Genomic DNA, 18,535 nt, shown 5'->3' with positions numbered 1-18,535 from the left:
TGGGGGTTTGGGATCGAGGGGCAGGAGGGAGCCGTAACCTCTGGCTCGTCCCCATCCATAGGGAGCGCGCGTTTCACGCAGGCTCCGCCCCCTTTCTGGTGACGTCAGCGCCACGCCCCGTGCGCGCGGCCACAGCCCCGAGGCGCAGCCGCCGCCGCCGCCGCCATGGGGAAGAAGGCGCGGGCCGCGCCCGGGCGCCGGCCCATCCTGCAGCTCTCCCCGCCCGCCCCGCGCCGCGACGAGGCCGCAGGACCCGCGGGCGAGGGGGGCGACTCGGGCTCCGAACCGGGTATGGCGAGGAAGGCGGGTGGAAGCGGGGGGCGCTTTGTTGGCGGGGCGCGGCCTGGTGCGGCCTAGCGCGGCCTAGCGGGACCCGGGGGGTCCCGATCCGCCCTCCCCCGCGATCCCCCCAGCCTCAATCCCCCGTAATTGACGCTTCTGCCCCGCAGATGAGCCCGAGACGGTGGCGGAGCCTCCCCGCAACCCGCCCAATCCGCCGCCTCCCGCTCCCGCCGCGGTCAAGGCCACAGGTAAGGGAGCGCGCTGGGGTGAGACACGCGGGATTACATCCCCCTAAAAAACTAGGGAGAGAATTTCGGATTTAGGGGTGCTTGCGGCCCCCGATGCTCGACAGTGATAAAAAATGTGGGAGTTGTGGTTGTAAATGGGGCTTTTTGTCTTAAGTTTGGGGGGGTTGATTCTCAGATGTCATTTTTTTGGGTCTAAAACGGGTTTTTTTTACGTTCAAAACGTGGAGGAGTTTGGTAGTGGGATTTTATCCTAAGTTTAGCTGGTTGTAATACTTGATGCGGAGGCTTGGGGGTCCTAAAGGTAAAAGCTTGGTCCTTTGTGTGATTTTTTTTTGTCATGTATATGGGGCTTTGGTCCTAAATGTGAGGTGGTTTTGGTCCTAAGTGCGGGGCTGTGGGGTTCCAAATAGTTTTTGGAGGTGCTGAGTGTGGGTTTTCTGTTAAACACGGGCGTTTTGTGGGACTGTGTTTGTTCCCCTCTCCATAACCCCCCATTTTTAACACGGGATAATTATCCACGTTTAACTATTATTTTGAAGGGAAGAGCGTTAACCCTTTCCCAAATGATTCATTTGGGGACTGGAGTTGTTTCCGTTTTAGTTATTTTAATCGTGCTGTTGTTTCCCAAGAGGCGATGGCTCATTCTTAGGGGCGTTTTATTCCTGGCTCCTGCACTGACTCCCCCCAGGCTGTTCCCCCTGGGACGGCAGTGACACCTGGACTGGGGGGTGTGATCCAGTGCCCTGTGGCAGCAGGAGGATTTCCCTGAGGATTTGCTCTCCCCTCTCCAGGAGGTTTGTGCCTGCTGGGTGCCTATGCTGACAGTGATGATGAGGAGGGTGAGACCCCGGAGAAGCCAGCCCGTTCCATGGATGCCAACGGCAGCAATTCCACTGACATCGACAGCACCCTGGCAAACTTCCTGGCTGTGAGTGCTGCTCTGGCGAGGACGAGGGGAGGGAGGGAGGATGGGAGTTCCATGGGCCAGGACATTGTCCTCATCCAGTAACTGCTTTGATTTGGTTTGGTGTTTGATCCTCACGGTGGGATGCTGTTTACCAGGAGATTGATGCCATCACGGCCGTTCCGCAGCCCGCTGAGCCCACCGCTGCCTCCTCTTCCTCCTCCTCCGTTCCCCCGCCCACACCTCCCCGCCCGGAGCCGAAGGATTCGGGCACGGGCGCCTCGTCGGGCACAGCCAATGGCACGGGCTCGGCGCCGGCCCCGGAGTGGCAGTATGACACCCAGTGCTCGCTGGCCGGAGGTGAGCGCCATCCCTCTCTCCAGAGGGGATACTGACAAACGGGTGTCACTGGGGAGAGGGGAGTGACAGGCTGTCCTTGTCCCCCCGGCAGTGGGAGAGCTGGAGATGGGTGACTGGCAGGAAGTGTGGGATGAGAACACCGGCTGCTACTACTATTGGAACACCCAGAGCAACGAGGTGACCTGGGAGCTGCCACAGTACTTGGCGACGCAGGTCCAGGGTCTGCAGCATTACCAGCACAGGTGGGCAAGACCTCCAGGATGTTGCCCTATAGGATGTTGTCTCAATCCCACCCTTCATTCCCTCTCCTCTTCCTCAGCAGCACCATGGCAGGCACCAATGGCAGCTTCATGGCAGCCACGGAGCCATTCCCTCAGGACAAAGGGACCCCGGGCAGCACTGGCCGTGGGACCGGCCTCAGCAAGCGGGAGGTGAAGAAGGTCAGTCCTGTGGGTTCTGGCTGCCATGGGGCTTGCAGGCACCTCCTTGGGCTTCCTTGGAAGCAGCTGGGATGCTCTGCTCCATCCACAGCTCTGGGAGGGGCCTGGCAGGATGGGCTCTTTCCCAGGCAGCTACCAGAAAGCTCACATGTAGCTCATCCCACAGGAAGTGAATGAAGGAGTGCAGGCTCTCTCCAACAGTGAGGAAGAGAGGAAGGGAGTGGCTGCGGCCCTCCTGGCCCCACTCCTGCCCGACGTGGTGAAGGAGGAAGAGGAGCGCTGGAGGAGGAAAGTGATCTGCAAAGAAGAGGTTGAACCACCTCTGGAAGAGGAGGTGAAAGTGGAAGAGGCGCCGGCTGCCCCTGAAGAGCCAGAGCCCAGCAGGGACCCTCTGGAAGACACGGGGCAGGAGGATCTGTGCAGCGTGGTGCAGTCGGGAGAGAGTGCAGAGGAGGAGGAGGAGCAGGACACGCTTGAGCTGGAGATGGTGCTGGAGAGGAAAAAGGTGAGGGGAAACGTCCGTCCCGGAAACGGCCACACAGGCAGCCAGGGTATTGCTGGGAATAAACTGGGATGTCGTGTCTCGGCAGGCAGAGCTGCGTGCCTTGGAGGAAGGCGATGGCAGCGTTTCGGGCTCCAGCCCGCTCTCCGATGGGAGCCAGTCGGCCTCGCAGGATGTGTCCCGCAGGCTGGCCTCCAAGCGAGGGAAATGGAAACTGTTTGTGGGAGCTGCCAGCCCTGAGTCTGCCAGTCGAGGCTCCAGCAAAACGGGCCGGGAGAGCCCAGAAGCAGGAGAAGCAGGTAATTGGAAAATCTTCCTTTGGAGGGAGGAGCAGGGGGTCTCCTTTCCCTGAAGACCCACAGAGCAGTGCCGGGAAGGGCTGTGAGGTACGTGTGCCAGGTGGGGCCAGGCTGAGGGGTGGCTGTGTCACAGCCCAGCCTCACTGGGATAAGCTGCTCTTCTGCCACTGTCTCCTTATCTTGATTGCCCTACATAAGGAGAAGAGTGCCGTATTCAGTGGTTCCTTGGGAGAAGGGACATATATGACAATTGCCTCACGTCCCATTGCTTCCCATTCCTCCCAACATCACAAATCCAGCCTGTGGCACACTGGGAACTGTCACCCTCCACAGTTCAGTTTTTGAGCTGCCTGGTACCAAATTCCAGACAGCTGAAGTGTCCCTGGAGTCACTCCAGGGCTCCACACTCAGTGTGTAGGGAATGTGACTGCAGCCCTTGTGGCAAGGCAGCCCCTGTTTCGGTGGGGCTGCTTCAGCTCAGGGTGTGTGAGGATGTATCAGTCATGCACAACTACCCCTCGTGTTCCTGTTGGATCCCCCAGAGCTGTGCTTCCCAAAATGCACCAGCTATAGCATTTTAAGGAACACTGTGCCTAGCAGCTCTGGGACTCCCAGATGGTAGAATCATGGAGTTGTTCAAGTGGGAAATGCCCTCTGAGGTCATGGAGTCCAGTACTGCCAAGGCCACCACTAACCTATGTCCCCAAGTGTCACATCCACATGGCTTTTAAATCCCTCCAGGGATGGGGGCACTACCACATGTAGAATGGTACAACTTCAGGCTCTACCACTTCCCCTGGCACAACTTAAGGCTATTTCTTCTTGTCCTACCTCTTGTTCCCTGGGAGCAGAGCCTGACTCCACCCTCCTCTCAGGGCATTGTGGGGAACAAGAAGGTCCCCCCAGAGCCTCCTTTTCTCTGGGTGTGCCAGTCCCTTCACAGCACAAGATTTGTGTGCCTGCAGCACAGAAAGCTGAATGAAACTGCTTTTCAGAGGAAAGGCTGGCACTAAAGTGCCTGCAGCAGGCTGTGTCCTACTGGAGTGGGAGTTGGTGCCTGCCCCATCCCAGAGTTCTTGTGGCCCTGAGGCACCTCTGCTTCAGGCAGGGGCATGAGCTGCGTGACAACTCTGGCAATAAATCAGTGATGTCATTTTTGCATAGGAAAATGAATGGTTTTGCCAGAGGGTTTTCCAAATAACCCTGAAGCCAGCTCTTCCCAGCAGCACCAGATTCCACCTTAACCTGGGGAACAACAGCTGTCACTCCAAAATAACCAGTTTAGATTGAGCACCCTGCTACTAGAGGGTGATTTAGGGAAGTATCCTGCCTTCCGGCACCAGGACATGCTGAGAATTGGGATTTCTTTCCCTCGAGGCCTATGGGACTGTCACAGACTTCCTTCCTTGGAACTGATTGCTTTGACAGTGAGTTAGTCATCTGAAGGTAAAATCTTCTGGTATTGGCAGGTTTTGGAGCCCTCTTCAGTCTTTCATAATTAACTTATTTAATACCTAGTACCTGTTATCGACAGATTTTATGACAAATTTTGGGGGTTAGTCTCTTCCTGCTTTTCTGATGCTCAGTTTCCCAGGCCTTGCCTTGTTGCTGCTTTGTACTGTAACAGCTCCAACCCTCCCCTTTCCATATAATCCTTCTGGAAGGATCCCCACCACCAAAACACAGAGAAGTGACCATCTCCCCTTTTTAATTTCAGGCTCTTGTCACTGGCTCTGATGGGTCCTAGCTCCTTCCCCACTGTTGCCCACCTTGGCTTTGATTCCAGGCAGTGTCCAGCCAGCTGCTGGCACTGACAGGGTGGTGGTGGGACAAGGACTGACGTGTCCTTCCTTTTCCTGCAGCCCCGAGCACGGAAGCAACCGATCCGAGCTCAGACAAAGAGACAGAATGTGAGGAGCCCCAGGAAAAAGCCAAATCACAAGGGGCTCCAAAAATGGAAGAGGAGGAGCAGGATCTGAAGGTATGGTGAGGCAGAGGTGCATGTCTGTGAGATGAGGGATGTGATGGGTGCTCCAGCAGCCAGCAGAAGCAAGGGACACACTGGCTCCCCCAGCCACCTCTTCCCTGGGAACACCAGAGCTTTGGGCTCTGGATTTGGCTCACCTGAAGCTTTTAAAGCCCAGATCCCGGTGTGGCTGTGGGAAGAGCTTGTGAAGGAAGGGCTGTGCAGGAGTGGGAAAATATCCTGTCTCCAGTAGGATTCAGCAACAAAAGCTTGGATGAAAGGAGGGTGTGGGGGGGCAGAGACAGCCCTGGGTGTTGTTTTGACAGAGAACAACCAGTTTGATCTTGACTTTGTTTTCACCAATAACAATATTCCAGTCTCTGGCCCGGTCAGTCGTCCCGTTTCCAGGCTGAAGACTCCTCGTCCGTAATCTCTCCGTTTCTTGAGGCTGACGGTACCACTCTGCCCTTTGCCCGGCATTACTTTTAGATGCAGGCTGGGGGAGCCCTGGGGATTTCTGCAGCATCCTGCTGACAGCTCTTCTCTGAGCCTTGGTTTGCTCCTTTGGCTGCACTGGATCAATTCCCTGGTCTTTAGCAGAGCTCCAGGCTCTAGGGCAGTACAACAGCGCAGTAGGGGAGATCTCCCGTTTATCCTTTAGTCCCCATGTCTGTTACCCTTAGATCTCCTGCAGCATAAAATTTGGCTCTGGAGTAATTCGGTGACGTTGGGAAATGTTGTCACCTCCCTGTGGCAGATGGGGAATCGCCGGATTGTGGTGGAGCCCTGGTGGAACCTGCAGTGAGAGTTGCCCATCCCTGTCCTCATTTCCCACCACTTAAATAATTTTTCTGGTGTGAAAGGGAAGGTCCTTTTGTTCTTGTGAAAAATCCCACATCTCTCCCATAAAACATCTCCTTAAAGGATTTTGAGATGTGACATTCCCAGACCGAAACTGAGCCTCCCTCAGCATCCATTTGAGACCTGATTTTTAAATTAACTCATTTAAATAAAAAGAATAAAGGCCTGTAGCAGGGCTGGACTCGCTGGTCCCCTCTGCTGTCTGCCCCCTTCTGGTCTCAGTGAGCACTGTGACACACCATGTGGTGCTTTTCCATGCAGGATTCCCTTAGAGCTGTTGAAGGAATGCCGGCTCCCTGGTAACCAGTACCATTTACTCATCAGGTTGGGATCTCTCTGGTTTCAGGAGCTGCGCCGGCACCACCGCTCCCAAGTCACCCTCTGCTCCAGGATGTCCCCTGGCTTCTCCAGAGCCACATTAATACAGGAATTCATATGCCTGCCTTGGTCTTCTCTAGGCCTTGCTTGTCTGGCTCATCCCCTCTCTGGGGACAGATGCTTCTTTGGTGGACATTCCAAAGCCTCTTCTGAGGAGTGAAGTTAAAAATAGACGTTTTTAGAGCCCTCCTTAAAGCAGTGGTGATGCCACTTGCAGACATCCCTGTTCCTGTTACTGATTCCTTTCTGGCATGTGACTGCTTCCATGCAGTGCCTCCAATCAGGGGGATGGATGCAGGGATCCCCATGTCCCCAGATTTGAGGTTTCACTCCAATGAGACGCTGGACCTGAGTAGCCATGGTCGCCATGAGCTGACCTGAGTTTTGATATAGCTGCTGCCTCTGCTCTGGAGTAAATCCAGAGCTGTTATCCCTTCCTGCTGCTTTCCGGCTAGTTCCTCTGGAAAGCAGTTATTTACAGAACCTGGAATGACATCCTGGCCCATTTATTTGGGAAACATTCTTAGATATCTGCCGCGGCGTTGGTTCTGCTGTAACTCCAAAGTACTGGAGCTACCTGAGCCCATGCTGTCCTTCTGCACAGAGTCAAGCGCAGTCTGTGGAGGAGCTGTCACCCAGCCACCCACACTGCCCTGTCCCTGGGGTACAGGCTGTAGGGGGTTGTCACAGAGAGGGTGACAGGCCCACAGGGACAGGGTGGCACATCCCGGTCCCTCCAGGCTGAGGGGCCGCGGGTGGTCCCAAGCGGTGTTTGCCGAGAGCCGCAGGGCCGCAGCCGCCCGATGCTGCTCCCAGAGGGCAGCTCTTGACTCTGCCCTTTCTCCTGGCAGTTTCAGATTGGAGAGCTGGCAAATACTCTGACTAGTAAATTGGAGTTCCTGGGCATCAACAGACAATCTATCTCCAACTTCCACATGTTGCTGTTGCAGACAGAGGTAACCGAGCCTTCGCCCCTCGCTCCGGCCTTGTGTTCCGGAGCGGATCGGATGCACTCTGCCGTCCGAGCGCCGGTGCTGCCTGAGCCTCGTGGCACCTCGCCACGCAGGGCACTCCCTTCCTCGGCGGGGGGAGAGCGTGGCTTGGCACAGAGGTGGGGTGTCCTCCTCCTGGCCCCCCGCGTCCCATGCCGGAAGGGAGCCTCCCGATCCTCGAGTCCCGTCCCCCCTGGGGCTGCTGGCAGCCCACCTCACTGGCTTCCCCCGGTTCTTGCCCTCTAGACCCGCATTGCAGACTGGCGAGAAGGTGCTCTCAATGGAAACTACCTCAAACGCAAACTCCAAGACGCAGCCGAACAGCTTAAACAATACGAAATAAACGCCACCCCTAAAGGCTGGTCCTGCCACTGGGACAGGTACGCGCTCTCCTCCTTTCTCACCTTTCATCTCTGACATCTCAGACATGATTTGTGACCATCAACCACCCGACGACGCTGGCGCCGTCCCTCTGGCAGACTGAGAGCGGCTTCTGTTAGTGCTGGGCAGGCAGAGAAACGTCCGGCACTCACAGAGTTTGGGCCGGCCACCAAACTGGAGGATCCAAACGGAGTGTCCAGTGCTTTGCAACGGAGCCGATTCCCTGACGGACAGAGCTGATTGTCCCTCTCGCGAGCGTCCAGCGCTGTGGAGGGCGGGCCTGGGGGGTCGCGCATGCGAGAGCTCTGTGAACTTTGCAGGATCTCTGGATCAACTCTTCTGACCAACAGCTCTTCCAAAGGACAAATTTCAACTCATCGACGGAACGAAGAACAAGATTTCTGTCTCCTGCCAGCAGGTCAGACCCAAACATTTCTTTGTCTATTTGACTTTCTTGATTAATTTTCCTTTGTTTGAAATCTTTGCTCTTTTGTTTTTCAGCTCCCAGATCCGCTCCCTCTCTCTAGCATTCACTGTGTGTTTGACACCAAGAGTATCATAAAAAATTCTACGCACCACGGGGTAGGGGGGCAGCCGCTTCCCTCCATTGGGCTGTTCCCCGGTGCCTCTTCTCGGAGGGCAGCTTTCAGCCAAGGCCGTGCTGAAAGTCCCAGTGTTAGCGAGACGTCGCCAGCGTTCCCGGCCCTCCCCTCCCTCGGAGCGGGGGGCTCAGGGCGACGTTCCCGCAGCCAGCGATAGCAAATAGCTTTGAGCGAGTCGGCTCGGGCCTCTCCTGCCTCTGTCCTCAAAGTTGTTTGTTGTGTGTGGGAGAGCGGCAGCCCTGCTGCCCGAGGGTCTCCCCTGCGAGAGCGCACTGCTGTCGTGGGCAGGCCCGCCTTGGAGTGTCGGGGGCGGAGAAGGGAAGCTGAAGCCTCCTTCTCTTTCTTGTGATCTAGGGAGCATAGACGCTATTTCTATGTTAACGAGCGCTCTGGAGAGTCGCAATGGGAGTTCCCCGACGGGGAGGACGAAGAGGAGGGACAGCGAGGCGCCAGCGACAGGAAACCCGACGGTCCTCCAAAGCCGCCTCCCAAAGACAAAGGAGAGCACACCGAGGGGCCTGCCGAGCGCCCCACAGGTACGCCGTGCTGGCACTGGGGGTCCTGGCAGCAGAGTGGGGCCTGGGGGCAGGGCAGTCCACGGTGGCTCTGCTTCCAAGCAGGACCACAGGCAGGAGCAGGTGGTTACAGAGTGTAGGCCAAGTGTTCAAGCCCAGGTCAATGTCTATTTTTCAGGCTCCCTTTGTAAAGAATCCTTCTCAGGCCAAGTTCCTGCTACGTCTCTTATGCCGCTCACTCCATTTTGGACTCTGCTTCAGTCCTCCGTCCCGGTCCTCCAACCTCCCTTGCCTTTGGAAATGCCTCCGCCACCTCCACCCCCCCCAGACTCGCCCCCGCCACCTCCACCGCCACCCCCACCGCCTGGAGAAGATGGGGAGATCCAAGAGGTGGAGATGGAAGATGAGGGGGGCGAGGAGCCACCTGCCCCAGGAACAGAGGAAGATGCTCCCCTGAAGTCCCTGGTGCGCCCCGCCGCCAGCAGCAGCCAGGTGAATAGTGAAGCCAGGGCTCCGCTGATTCCAGAGTGAAACTCTGGGAATTGGATGCGTAATGGTGCTCCTGGCTCAACACTCACCTTGGCGCTTTCTTCCAGGCCACGGTCGATCCAAGCCCAGCCCCACTGCTCTCGGCCAAGCCGCAGAAGAGGAAAGCAGTGGAGATGAGCCCAGGGCTGATGCAGCGCACGGCCACCATTGGCAGTTGCCCCGTCATCTACAGCCAGCCCCTGATGGCCACGGGCAAGTACCAGCCATCAGCTGTGCCCTTGGCCTCCCTGAGGCCACGCCAGCGCCTCCAGAGCGAGATCCAGGGACGCCCCAACCTCCGCATGGCTCCAGGCCACGCTGGCCCTCAGCCCGCGGCGCTGGGGCTGCAGTCCGGCTACCTGGGTGTGACGGGACCTGCCGCGCCTTCCATGATGGGATACTCGGAGTGCGCCGTGCCCGTCAGCCTGGCCACCACGGCCACCGCGCAGCCGGCGCCGGCCCGGGGAGCCCCGGCAGCCGCGGGCACTGCAGCCGAGCAGCCGCCGCCCCCGCCGCCCCCGCAGACGCCCCCGCCGCCCACCCCCAAGGCGCCACCGCCTCCAGAGAAGGAGAAGCCAAGGAAGGGGCGCAAGGACAAGGTAGGCTAGATGGGTGGTCCCGCACCCGGCACCGTTCCTTCCCTCCTCCCTTTCCAGCCACACTCACCACTGCTGTTTTTGTGGCACAGGGCAAGAAGGGCAAGACAAAGATGCCATCGCTCGTGAAGAAGTGGCAAAGTATCCAGCGGGAGCTGGATGAGGAGGAGAATTCTAGCTCCAGCGAGGAGGACCGGGAGACCACAGCCCAGCGGCGCATCGAGGAGTGGAAGCAGCAGCAGCTGATGAGGTACAGACCCCGAGGGCTGGCACCAGGACATTTCCTTGTCCTTTGTAAAGGTGGGGGATCCAAGAGAGGGCCGGCTGGGTGCTGACATCCCGCTTTATTCCTGCAGTGGCATGGCCGAGAGGAATGCCAACTTCGAGGCACTGCCAGAGGACTGGCGCTCACGGCTGAAGCGGAGGAAAACAGCCTCGAGCACATGAGGCATGCAGTGCCGTGCCCATCTCTTGGGGTTTTTTGTTTTGTTTGTTTTTTTTACAGATGTACAGTTCCTTTGACCATTGTCCAATAAATCGTAGCAGTTTGGGAAGTACCATCTGATTGATTCTGCGGAGGGTGGGTGCTAAATGGGGATGGAGAACACAACAGACCATGATTACAAGTTGGGTGGGCATGTGGATTGTGGAGGGCGGGGAGGCTGTGCGGAGGAAACTGGATGGGCTGTATTGAAGGGCTGAGGCTAAAGGCCGAGTGCCACTTGGGTCACACAGACCCTGTGGAGTGCTCCAGGCTGCGGTAAGAGAGGCTGGAAAGCTGGGAAGGGCCCTGGGGGTGCTGGTGAGAGCAGCTGAACGGGAGCCCAGGTGGGCAAAAGGCCAACAGCACCTGGGCTGTCCCAGTGTTGTGGCCACAGGCCTGTCCCCCTGTTCTGGCACTGCTGGGCCACCTCCAGCCCTCGGGATGGATCTGGAACCCTCATGGCAAGAGAGGGGCTGTCCAAAGAAAGGAATGGAGCGGGGGAAGGGTCTGGAGCACCAGGAGGAGCTGCGTAGGGGGTGACCTTCTGGTTCTCCACAACTCCCTGACAGGAGGGTGCAGCTAGGGGGTGTGTCAGGCTCTGCTGCCAGGGAACAAGGGACAGGACAAGAGAAAACGGCCTCAAGCTCTGCCAGGGGAAGTGGAGGTTGGGCATGAGGAGGAATTTCTTCATAGAAAGTGGTGCCAGGTATTGGAAGGGGCGGCTCAGGAAGGTGGTGGAGTGCCCAGCCCTGTAGATGTCTAAGGGATGTGCTCAGTGGTCTGGTCTGGGTGGCAAGATTAGGATTGGTCACAGGTCGGGCTCAATGACCCTGGAGGTCTTTTCCGACCTTAATGCCTATGAAATCCCTCTGGCTCCTTTCCCAGCTCTGCCCTGTTCCTCCCTGTAGCTCAGCAACCACCCGCCAGCCCAGCCCTGGCAATGCCACTGCTGTTCCGGGTCTCCCGGAGCTCTCACAGGCATGGAGCCCGTGCGGCGCTGTGCTGCCCAGAGAGGGCAGGGGGCTCCGGGGGGGTTTGCTGGGGGACAGTTCCTGAAGCCCTATGACAGCTTCATCCGCACTCACCTGCGCTTCTATGGCTACTTCCGAGGTGAGTCCTGGCCGCTCTGCGGTGTCCCCTCCTGTCCCTGAGTGATGTCCCCTCCTGCCCCCTGGCTGCAGTGCTGTTTTCCCCAAGACAAGAAGACGGGCCGGGAAGAGACTGCCATGTCCCAGGGGAAACCCTCTGGGCAGCATCCCAAGGCATCCACCATGGGCAACACCAGCCCTGGCTGGCAGCGAGGTCCTGGGCACGAGCCAAACCGTGAGTGAGACCCTGCAGCCCCTGACAGCCCCCAGCACAGCAAACATGGTGGGAGGCCCTCTCCCTGCCTTGGTTTGGGGGAATGCCCCTACCCCAACTACACGGGAGACCCCCAGCCCTTCTCGGTGCTACTGCAGTCCCCGAGGTGGTGGGGCAGACACCCCACCAGGGTCGGCCGGCTCCCTCAACGCAGCCCTGGTGGTCTCCAGGAGAACCACAGGCTGCATTCGCCCTCTCACCTCCCCGCTGGCCTGTGGAGTGTGAAGTCATCCAGGAGACGATCGAGCACATCGGTGAGGGGATGCTTCACCCCTGTGCCAGACCCCTGTTGTGCATATGCCATTTGTCTCTGTGTCACCCCCTCTCCCAGACTGGGTCCCCCCCAAACCGGAGCCCTTTTGCCCACCCATGGGCCCGGAGCAGCCCCTGTACACCCTCGGAGAGGAGCAGGGCACTGTCGTCTACCACTCCAGCCCAGGTACCAGAGCACGGGGCAGCACCCCTGAGTGCCTCTGCTCTCCCCAGAGCCCCACCACTGTCCCTGCTCCCCCCACAGCGCTCCAAGGCTCCTGCTTTATCCGTGCTCGGGTCGGGGGAGCCCCAGGGCCACTCTCCTCACCAGCAGCTCCCTTGGAGGGTCCCCAGGACACCACGCTGCTCTTCGAGTCCCGCTTTGAGAGTGGGAACCTCCAGAAGGCCATCAAGGTGTAAGAGAGACACCGGGGGGCATGGGGCCTCTCGTGTCAGGCCTGCAGCCAGAGCATGGCCCTTCCCTCCACACAGGGGTCCCTACGAGTATGTGCTGATGCTGCGGCCGGACCTCTACACGGCCAAACACACACAATGGTTCTACTTCCGTGTCCAAAACACGCGGCAGGAGCCGCTCTATCGCTTCACCATCGCCAACATGGCCAAGCCCAAGAGCCTCTATGGCCAGGGCCTGCAGCCACTGCTCTACTCCCAGCGGGATGCCCAGAGCCATGGCATAGGCTGGCGCCGGGTCGGAACCGACATCCGCTACCGCCGTGGCAGCATGGGGGAGCCGCCCGTGTTCCGGCTCAGCTGGACAGTGCGCTTCCCGCACGACGGCGACACCTGCTTCTTCGCTGCCGGCTACCCCTACACCTACTCGGAGCTGCAGCGCTACCTGCGCGCGCTGGCAGCCGACCCGGCGCGCTCACGGTACTGCACGGTGCAGGCGCTGTGCCGCAGCCTGGCCGGCAACACCGTGTACCTGCTGACCATCACCAGCCCGGGCGGCACGGCCGGCAAGCGGGTGGTGGTGGTGAGCGCCCGCGCGCACCCTGGGGAGAGCGGCGGCTCCTGGGCCATGAGGGGATTCCTCAATTTCCTGCTGAGCCCCCACGCGGATGCGCAGCTCCTGCGCCGCCTCTTTGTCTTCAAGGTGGTGCCAATGCTCAACCCCGACGGGGTGGTGGTGGGCAACTCCCGCTGCTCCCTGGCGGGACGGGATCCCAACAGGGCCTACGGGCTGGCGCTTCCCGGCTCCTTCCCCGGCGTGTGGCACCTGCGGGCCATGGTGCAGAGGTGAGGCGGGTTTGGGGAGCCAGTGGGACAGGGCCACTCCTATGGCGGTGCTGGTGGCCGTATCCTGATACGTGCAGGGTGCTGGCGGAGCGGGAGGTGGTGCTGTACTGCGACTTCCATGGGCACAGCCGGAAGAACAACGTCTTCATGTACGGTTGCGATGCTGGCGTGAACGACACCGGGACACGGCTGCACCAGCGCGTGTTCCCACTGATGCTGAGCAAAAACGCCCCTGACAAGGTGGGACAGGGATGCCTCAGAGCCATGTGTTGCAGTGGCAGCGGGAACGCAGCCACCGTGCCGCTTCCCGAGCTGTCCCTGCGCGGTTGGGACCCCTCTGACCCTGGGGCCCCCAGTTCTCTTTCTCCAGCTGCAAGTTCCAGGTGCAGAAGAGCAAAGAGGGGACAGGCCGAGTCTCCATGTGGCGTCTGGGCGTCTCCCACAGCTACACCCTGGAGGTGGCTTTCAGTGGCTCCACGCTGGGTGAGGGGCTGCCACAGCCATGGGGACAGTGCCAGGGGGATGGTCCTGGCTTGGGGAGCTGCCCTTGTTACATTTTCCCTGTCCCCTCCAGGTGGGAGGAGCTCCCACTTTAGCGTGGAGGACCTGGAGTCCCTGGGCCGCCTCCTCTGTGACACCCTGCTTGACTTCTGCGACCCTGCGCCCGCCAAGGTGGGCTTGGACCTGCCCCTGGGTGGTCCCCTGGTGCCGTGGGACCACGGTGACACCGGCACTGTCCCACAGCTGCAGCAGTGCCTGGTGGAGGCGGATGCGCTGCTGCAGCAGCAGATGGGTCGTGAGCCAGGCTCTGGAGGCAGCTGGAGGGATGTGTCCCCCTCAGAGCTTGAGTCCAGGTATGTCATCCTGTCACCCCGTGTCACCCCGTGGTGCCACTAGGGGCTGCAGATGGCTCTTTCCCCCTGCAGTACCAGTGGCTCCGACAGCTCTGTGTCCGACGGGATCCCAGGTGACTTCCACAGCCCCAGCTGGCCAGTGAGTCCCCATGTGCCACTGATTTTGAAGTGGGAGGGATGCAGTCAGGGTGGAACAAGGTGACAGAGGGTGCAGATGTCCCAGTGCCACTTTACCACCTGGCACAGATGGAGCCATGCAGGAGGAAGCGGCTGCGGAGACGGAGAGCGAGGAATGCCCTGTGCCGAACAAACCGGAGCCACACCAGCATCCCGGTGAGGCTGGAGCCACTACAGTCCGTCCAGGCCCCAAGGGGACAGTCCTGCAGGGACACTTGTCCTCAGCGCTGTCCCACCTCTCAAATGGGTCTGACCCCTCTCCTGTGTCCCCCAGGCTGGGACCCGCAGGCATCCAGTTCTTCCTGGTGTCCAGAGTGGAGGTGGCAGCGTGGCAGAGAAGCCCAGAGCCAGCTCCAGAGCCACCTTTCCCAGGGCAGCTGGAGCAGGGAACGGCACGGTGCCTGGAGCTGGCTCTGGAGTGGCCCTTCCCAGGGCACCTGAAGCAGGGAATGGCTGCTGTGCCACCATGGGAAGGCATCAGCCGGACAGTGGCACAAGCGCTGTGGCACGCCGCAAACCGCCACTGAGCCCCTGCCACCGTGGTGCCACCAGTGCCTATTCCCGGGATCCAGCCGTGGGAAGGAACTTGGGGCCATCCTGGCAGCGGGGCAGCCGCACGGCCCGGGACAGCACACGCCCCCTCACTGTCCCTGCAGTGGCCTCACGCTGCAGTGCCTGTGCTCGACAGTAAAGATGCTGCCACCTCCATGTCTGCGCCTGGTGCTGCCTGTTCTCATGGTGATGTCCCCTCAGGGGTCCCCTTGTCCCCGAGCCCGGACAGAGTCTTGCCGGTGCCCAACCCCGAGCCACCATGGTGTCAGCCTGTGTCTGTGGTGTTACCTTGGGCCCTGCCACCGTGGCGTCAGCTTGGGCTCCACGCATGTGGTGGCTCTGCCACCCTGGTGTCTCCTCAGCCCTGTCATCACGCTGTCCCCGCTGTGCCCACCGTGTCCCCACAGGCCCCGTGGGTGTCCCCAGTCCCGCAGGCCCCGTTGCCATGGCAACGGTCCCGCGGCGCCGCCGGGCGTTCCCATGGCAGCCGCGGCGCTCGCACAGCGCCCCCCAGCGGCCGGAACCGCGTCATGGCGGCGCCGGAATTACCGGAGAGGCGGAAGCGGAAGCGGCGGCAGCCGCGGCCGTGTCCTTCTGTGCCGTGACGCCGGGGCGGCACCATGGCGGACGCCGCTTCGCAGGTGCTGCTGGGCTCGGGGCTCACCGTGCTCTCGCAGCCGCTCATGTACGTGAAGGTGCTGGTGCAGGTAAGGGCGGGAATGGTGGGGCTGAGAGGGGGTACGGGGCTCGGGATCGGCCGCTCGGGGGCTACAGCCTGCCCGTCTCCGCTGCAGGTGGGCTACGAGCCGCTGCCGCCCACGCTGGGGAGGAACATCTTCGGCCGCCAGGTATACCAGCTGCCCGGCCTCTTCTCTTACGGTGAGTCCGCCCCGGTGGGGCCGCCCCGGCGCCGTCCCGGTGCCGCCGTGGGGTCGCCCCGGGGCTGACGGTCCCCGCTGTCCCCAGCCAAGCACATCGTAAAGGTGGACGGGAGAGCGGGACTCTTCAAAGGCCTCGCCCCCCGCCTCTGCTCCAGCGCCATCGGCACCGTGGTGCACAGCAAAGTGCTGCAGGTACCGGCACGGGCGGGGCGCCGGGCCCGGGGCGCTGCGGGAACCGGCGGTTCTGCCGCCGGGACAGGGGGACACCGGGGCCTCCTGGCTCCCCGCGACGTGCGGACCCTGCACTGACCCTGCCCTTTGCTCCACAGCGGTACCAGGAGGCCGAGCAGGCTGAGGTGAGTGCAGAGATCCTTCCCTTCCCTTCCCTTCCCTTCCCTTCCCTTCCCTTCCCTTCCCTTCCCTTCCCTTCCCTTCCCTTCCCTTCCCTTCCCTTCCCTTCCCTTCCCTTCCCTTCCCTTCCCTTCCCTTCCCTTCCCTTCCCTTCCCTTCCCTTCCTTTCCCCCCTGTCTCCTCCTTTCTCCCTCTTTCCATTTCTCTGTTCTTCTGTTCCTCCTCTCTCCTTTCTTTCTCTTCTTCTTTCCCTTATTCCTTTCTCCTTTTTCTCCTTCTTTCCCTCATCCTCTTCTCTCTCTCTCCTTCCCTCTTTCATTCATTCTGTTCTTCTTTCCTTCTTTTTCCATTTGTTTCCCTCTGTCCTTTCCTTCCCTCCTTTCTCTCTTCCCTCTCTCCCTCCCCACACCCCTGGCTTTGGACAGCCCCAGCCCTGCATCCAGAGCGCTCTGGTGAGCCAGGAGCTTCTGTCCCCACCCTGGGGACAACATCCCCACTCCGGGCAGCTGTTCCCACCTGACTCCTCTTTCCCCCTCCAGCCTGGAGCCAGCAAGAAGGAGCCAGTGTCCTCGCTGGAGCAGGTGCTCAAGGAGGTGAGGAGCAGGAGGAAGAGGAGGAAGGCAGTGGGATGTCACATCCCTGTCCCCTCCTGGTGACGCTCCCTTTGTTCCCAGACCTCCCGGGAGATGGTCGCCCGCTCCGCTGCCACCCTCATCACCCACCCCTTCCATGGTAGGTGTCCCCCATCCCAGGGGACCGGGGGGCGCAGTGCCAGGTGCCTCCTCTCACTCTCATGTCACTCCCGTGTGATTCCCGTGTCCCCGCAGTGATCACCTTGCGCTGCATGGTGCAGTTCATCGGCCGTGAGACCAAGTACAGGTATGGCCTGCGGGCTCTGGGTGCTCCAGGAGGCTTGGGGTCCTGGGATCCCCCTGACGTTATCTTTCCTTTTCTTCCCTTATCCCAGTGGGACACTAAGCGCCTTCGCCACAATCTACCGGGAAGAAGGAATCCTGGGATTCTTCGCGTGAGTGCCGGGAGGGCAGGGAGGGGCACGGCGGGGGTGACATCAGTGGAAAGGTCCCAAAGCCTTCTTGGTAGCATCTTGAATCGCTCCACCAGCTCCGGATCGCTCACCTGAGCATCCCTGCTCCCAGGGATGGCTGTTCCCCCATCACCCGGCTGCTGCGAGAACAGCCGGCCCCTGTCCCAGACCAGCTGTTCCCAGCTCTCCGCACAGCTGGATCCCAGCCCTCAGCCGACATTCCCAGTGTCTGTTCCCTTGCAGCGGCCTCATCCCGCGGCTCCTCGGGGACATCCTCTCCCTGTGGCTGTGCAACATGCTGGCCTACCTCATCAACACGTACGCGCTGGAGAACGGGGTAGGCTCCGCTCCGGGATCCGGGGTGCCCGGAGCTGGCTGGGGGCAGCTCCAGGGGTATTCTGGGAGCCACAGCCCCGTTTTGGGGGAATTCAGGTGCTGTTGCTCCTCCCTCAGGTCTCCACCATGACTGAGATGAAGAGCTACTCCCAGGCAGTCACTGGGGTGAGTACAGCCACGGGCAGGAGGTGGATCTTTCTCCTAGGGAGTGGTGTGTTCCCAGAATCCTGCGGCTGCCAGGGTGGGGATGGAGCCAGGCTGGGATCAGCCAGGCTGGCCCACAGGCCAGGGGATGCTCCGTGGAGGATACGTGTGACCCTGTGGAGGTGGCAGGAGTGGGCTCCCTCCTGGGGTGAAGCTCCCAGGGGCTATCCCCATGTGGAGGGAAGAGGGAACATCCCACCAATCCCCACTTTTCCTGCAGTTCTTTGCCAGCATGCTGACCTACCCCTTCGTCCTGGTCTCCAACCTGATGGCCGTGAACAACTGCGGGTGAGTCCCTAATCCCACTGACACCTGCTTCCATCTGCCCCACATCAGCTCCTGGAACCACTTTTCTGAAATTCCCAGATGGAAAGGTGCTTCCAGTGCTCCACAAGGTTTATCCCTCCTTGCTTGGAATGGGAAAGGGTCGTTTTGGACCCAGTGTGGGACCACAGAGGGAATGGGTCATTCCTGGGTGGGAATAATTCCCGGTGGGTCTTTCCTCCCTTCCCTAGGTTGGCCGGGGGTCTCCTTCCCTACGCACCCACCTACTCCTCCTGGCTGGATTGCTGGAGCCAGCTGCACAGGGAGGTAAGTGCTGAAGCTGGGATGCACTGGCATGCCCCGGGACATGGAGAGGAGCCGGGTGGGAGCCCCATGGGGGTTGGAGAGGCCACCCTGGACCTTGTGTGGCCCCTCCATGGTCGTTTTCCCTTTCCAGGGCAACATGAGCCGAGGGAACAGCCTGTTCTTCCGCAAGGTTCCAGCAGGGAAGCGATATGTGTGGGAGGAGCAGAGGTTCCGCTGATTCCGGAGACGGAAGTGGGATTGTGGAGCCAATGCCGGGCTCTGGAAGCAAAGAATCATGGAGAGTGATGATTTCTATACAGTTTTTTAAAAATCATTTCCTGCTGAGAGCTGAAGGT

The 18,535-nt window shown here is 60.2% G+C and overlaps 3 protein-coding genes across 11 annotated transcripts; all 3 read left to right on the top strand.

Moving 5' to 3' along the window:
* The first annotated feature begins 144 nt into the window (after positions 1 to 144).
* Positions 145 to 10,408, top strand: FNBP4 (formin binding protein 4). 2 transcript variants are annotated; one of them, XM_066187004.1, is made up of 16 exons: positions 145 to 289; positions 450 to 530; positions 1,322 to 1,458; positions 1,593 to 1,794; positions 1,886 to 2,036; positions 2,117 to 2,234; positions 2,401 to 2,739; positions 2,825 to 3,035; positions 4,898 to 5,016; positions 7,092 to 7,196; positions 7,479 to 7,612; positions 8,570 to 8,751; positions 8,909 to 9,222; positions 9,327 to 9,857; positions 9,947 to 10,104; positions 10,211 to 10,408. In XM_066187004.1, exons 1-16 carry the CDS (start codon positions 166 to 168, stop codon positions 10,299 to 10,301), a joined length of 2,997 nt encoding a protein of 998 aa, XP_066043101.1. In that variant the 5' UTR covers positions 145 to 165; the 3' UTR covers positions 10,302 to 10,408. The 2 variants fall into 2 exon arrangements, with proteins under 2 accessions (XP_066043101.1, XP_066043100.1); XM_066187003.1 differs by having other exon boundaries at positions 2,114 to 2,234.
* An 868-nt stretch (positions 10,409 to 11,276) lies between these two features.
* Positions 11,277 to 15,309, top strand: AGBL2 (AGBL carboxypeptidase 2). Of its 8 annotated transcripts, none has more exons than XM_066187011.1 (13): positions 11,277 to 11,448; positions 11,536 to 11,661; positions 11,871 to 11,954; positions 12,032 to 12,139; positions 12,218 to 12,368; positions 12,445 to 13,209; positions 13,287 to 13,449; positions 13,566 to 13,692; positions 13,784 to 13,881; positions 13,954 to 14,063; positions 14,136 to 14,202; positions 14,310 to 14,396; positions 14,515 to 15,309. In XM_066187011.1, the coding sequence occupies exons 1-13, from the start codon at positions 11,319 to 11,321 to the stop codon at positions 14,929 to 14,931; spliced, it is 2,433 nt and encodes an 810-aa protein (XP_066043108.1). In that variant the 5' UTR covers positions 11,277 to 11,318; the 3' UTR covers positions 14,932 to 15,309. The 8 variants fall into 8 exon arrangements, with proteins under 8 accessions (XP_066043108.1, XP_066043110.1, XP_066043107.1 ...); XM_066187013.1 differs by having other exon boundaries at positions 11,799 to 11,954; XM_066187010.1 differs by having other exon boundaries at positions 12,032 to 12,368.
* A 52-nt stretch (positions 15,310 to 15,361) lies between these two features.
* On the top strand, positions 15,362 to 18,532 carry MTCH2 (mitochondrial carrier 2). Its single transcript, XM_066187020.1, has 13 exons — positions 15,362 to 15,499; positions 15,587 to 15,671; positions 15,759 to 15,865; positions 16,003 to 16,029; positions 16,564 to 16,617; positions 16,699 to 16,756; positions 16,852 to 16,903; positions 16,992 to 17,051; positions 17,313 to 17,406; positions 17,523 to 17,570; positions 17,830 to 17,897; positions 18,125 to 18,200; positions 18,331 to 18,532. Exons 1-13 carry the CDS (start codon positions 15,413 to 15,415, stop codon positions 18,415 to 18,417), a joined length of 903 nt encoding a protein of 300 aa, XP_066043117.1. The 5' UTR covers positions 15,362 to 15,412; the 3' UTR covers positions 18,418 to 18,532.
* The last annotated feature ends 3 nt before the right edge of the window (positions 18,533 to 18,535 follow it).

Source organism: Chamaea fasciata, unplaced genomic scaffold, assembly GCF_029207755.1.
Source record: "Chamaea fasciata isolate MVZ Bird 193981 ecotype frontalis unplaced genomic scaffold, bChaFas1.0.hap1 SCAF_7, whole genome shotgun sequence".
NCBI lineage: Eukaryota > Metazoa > Chordata > Aves > Passeriformes > Sylviidae > Chamaea > Chamaea fasciata.
This window is presented reverse-complemented; position numbering and strand designations above follow the sequence as displayed.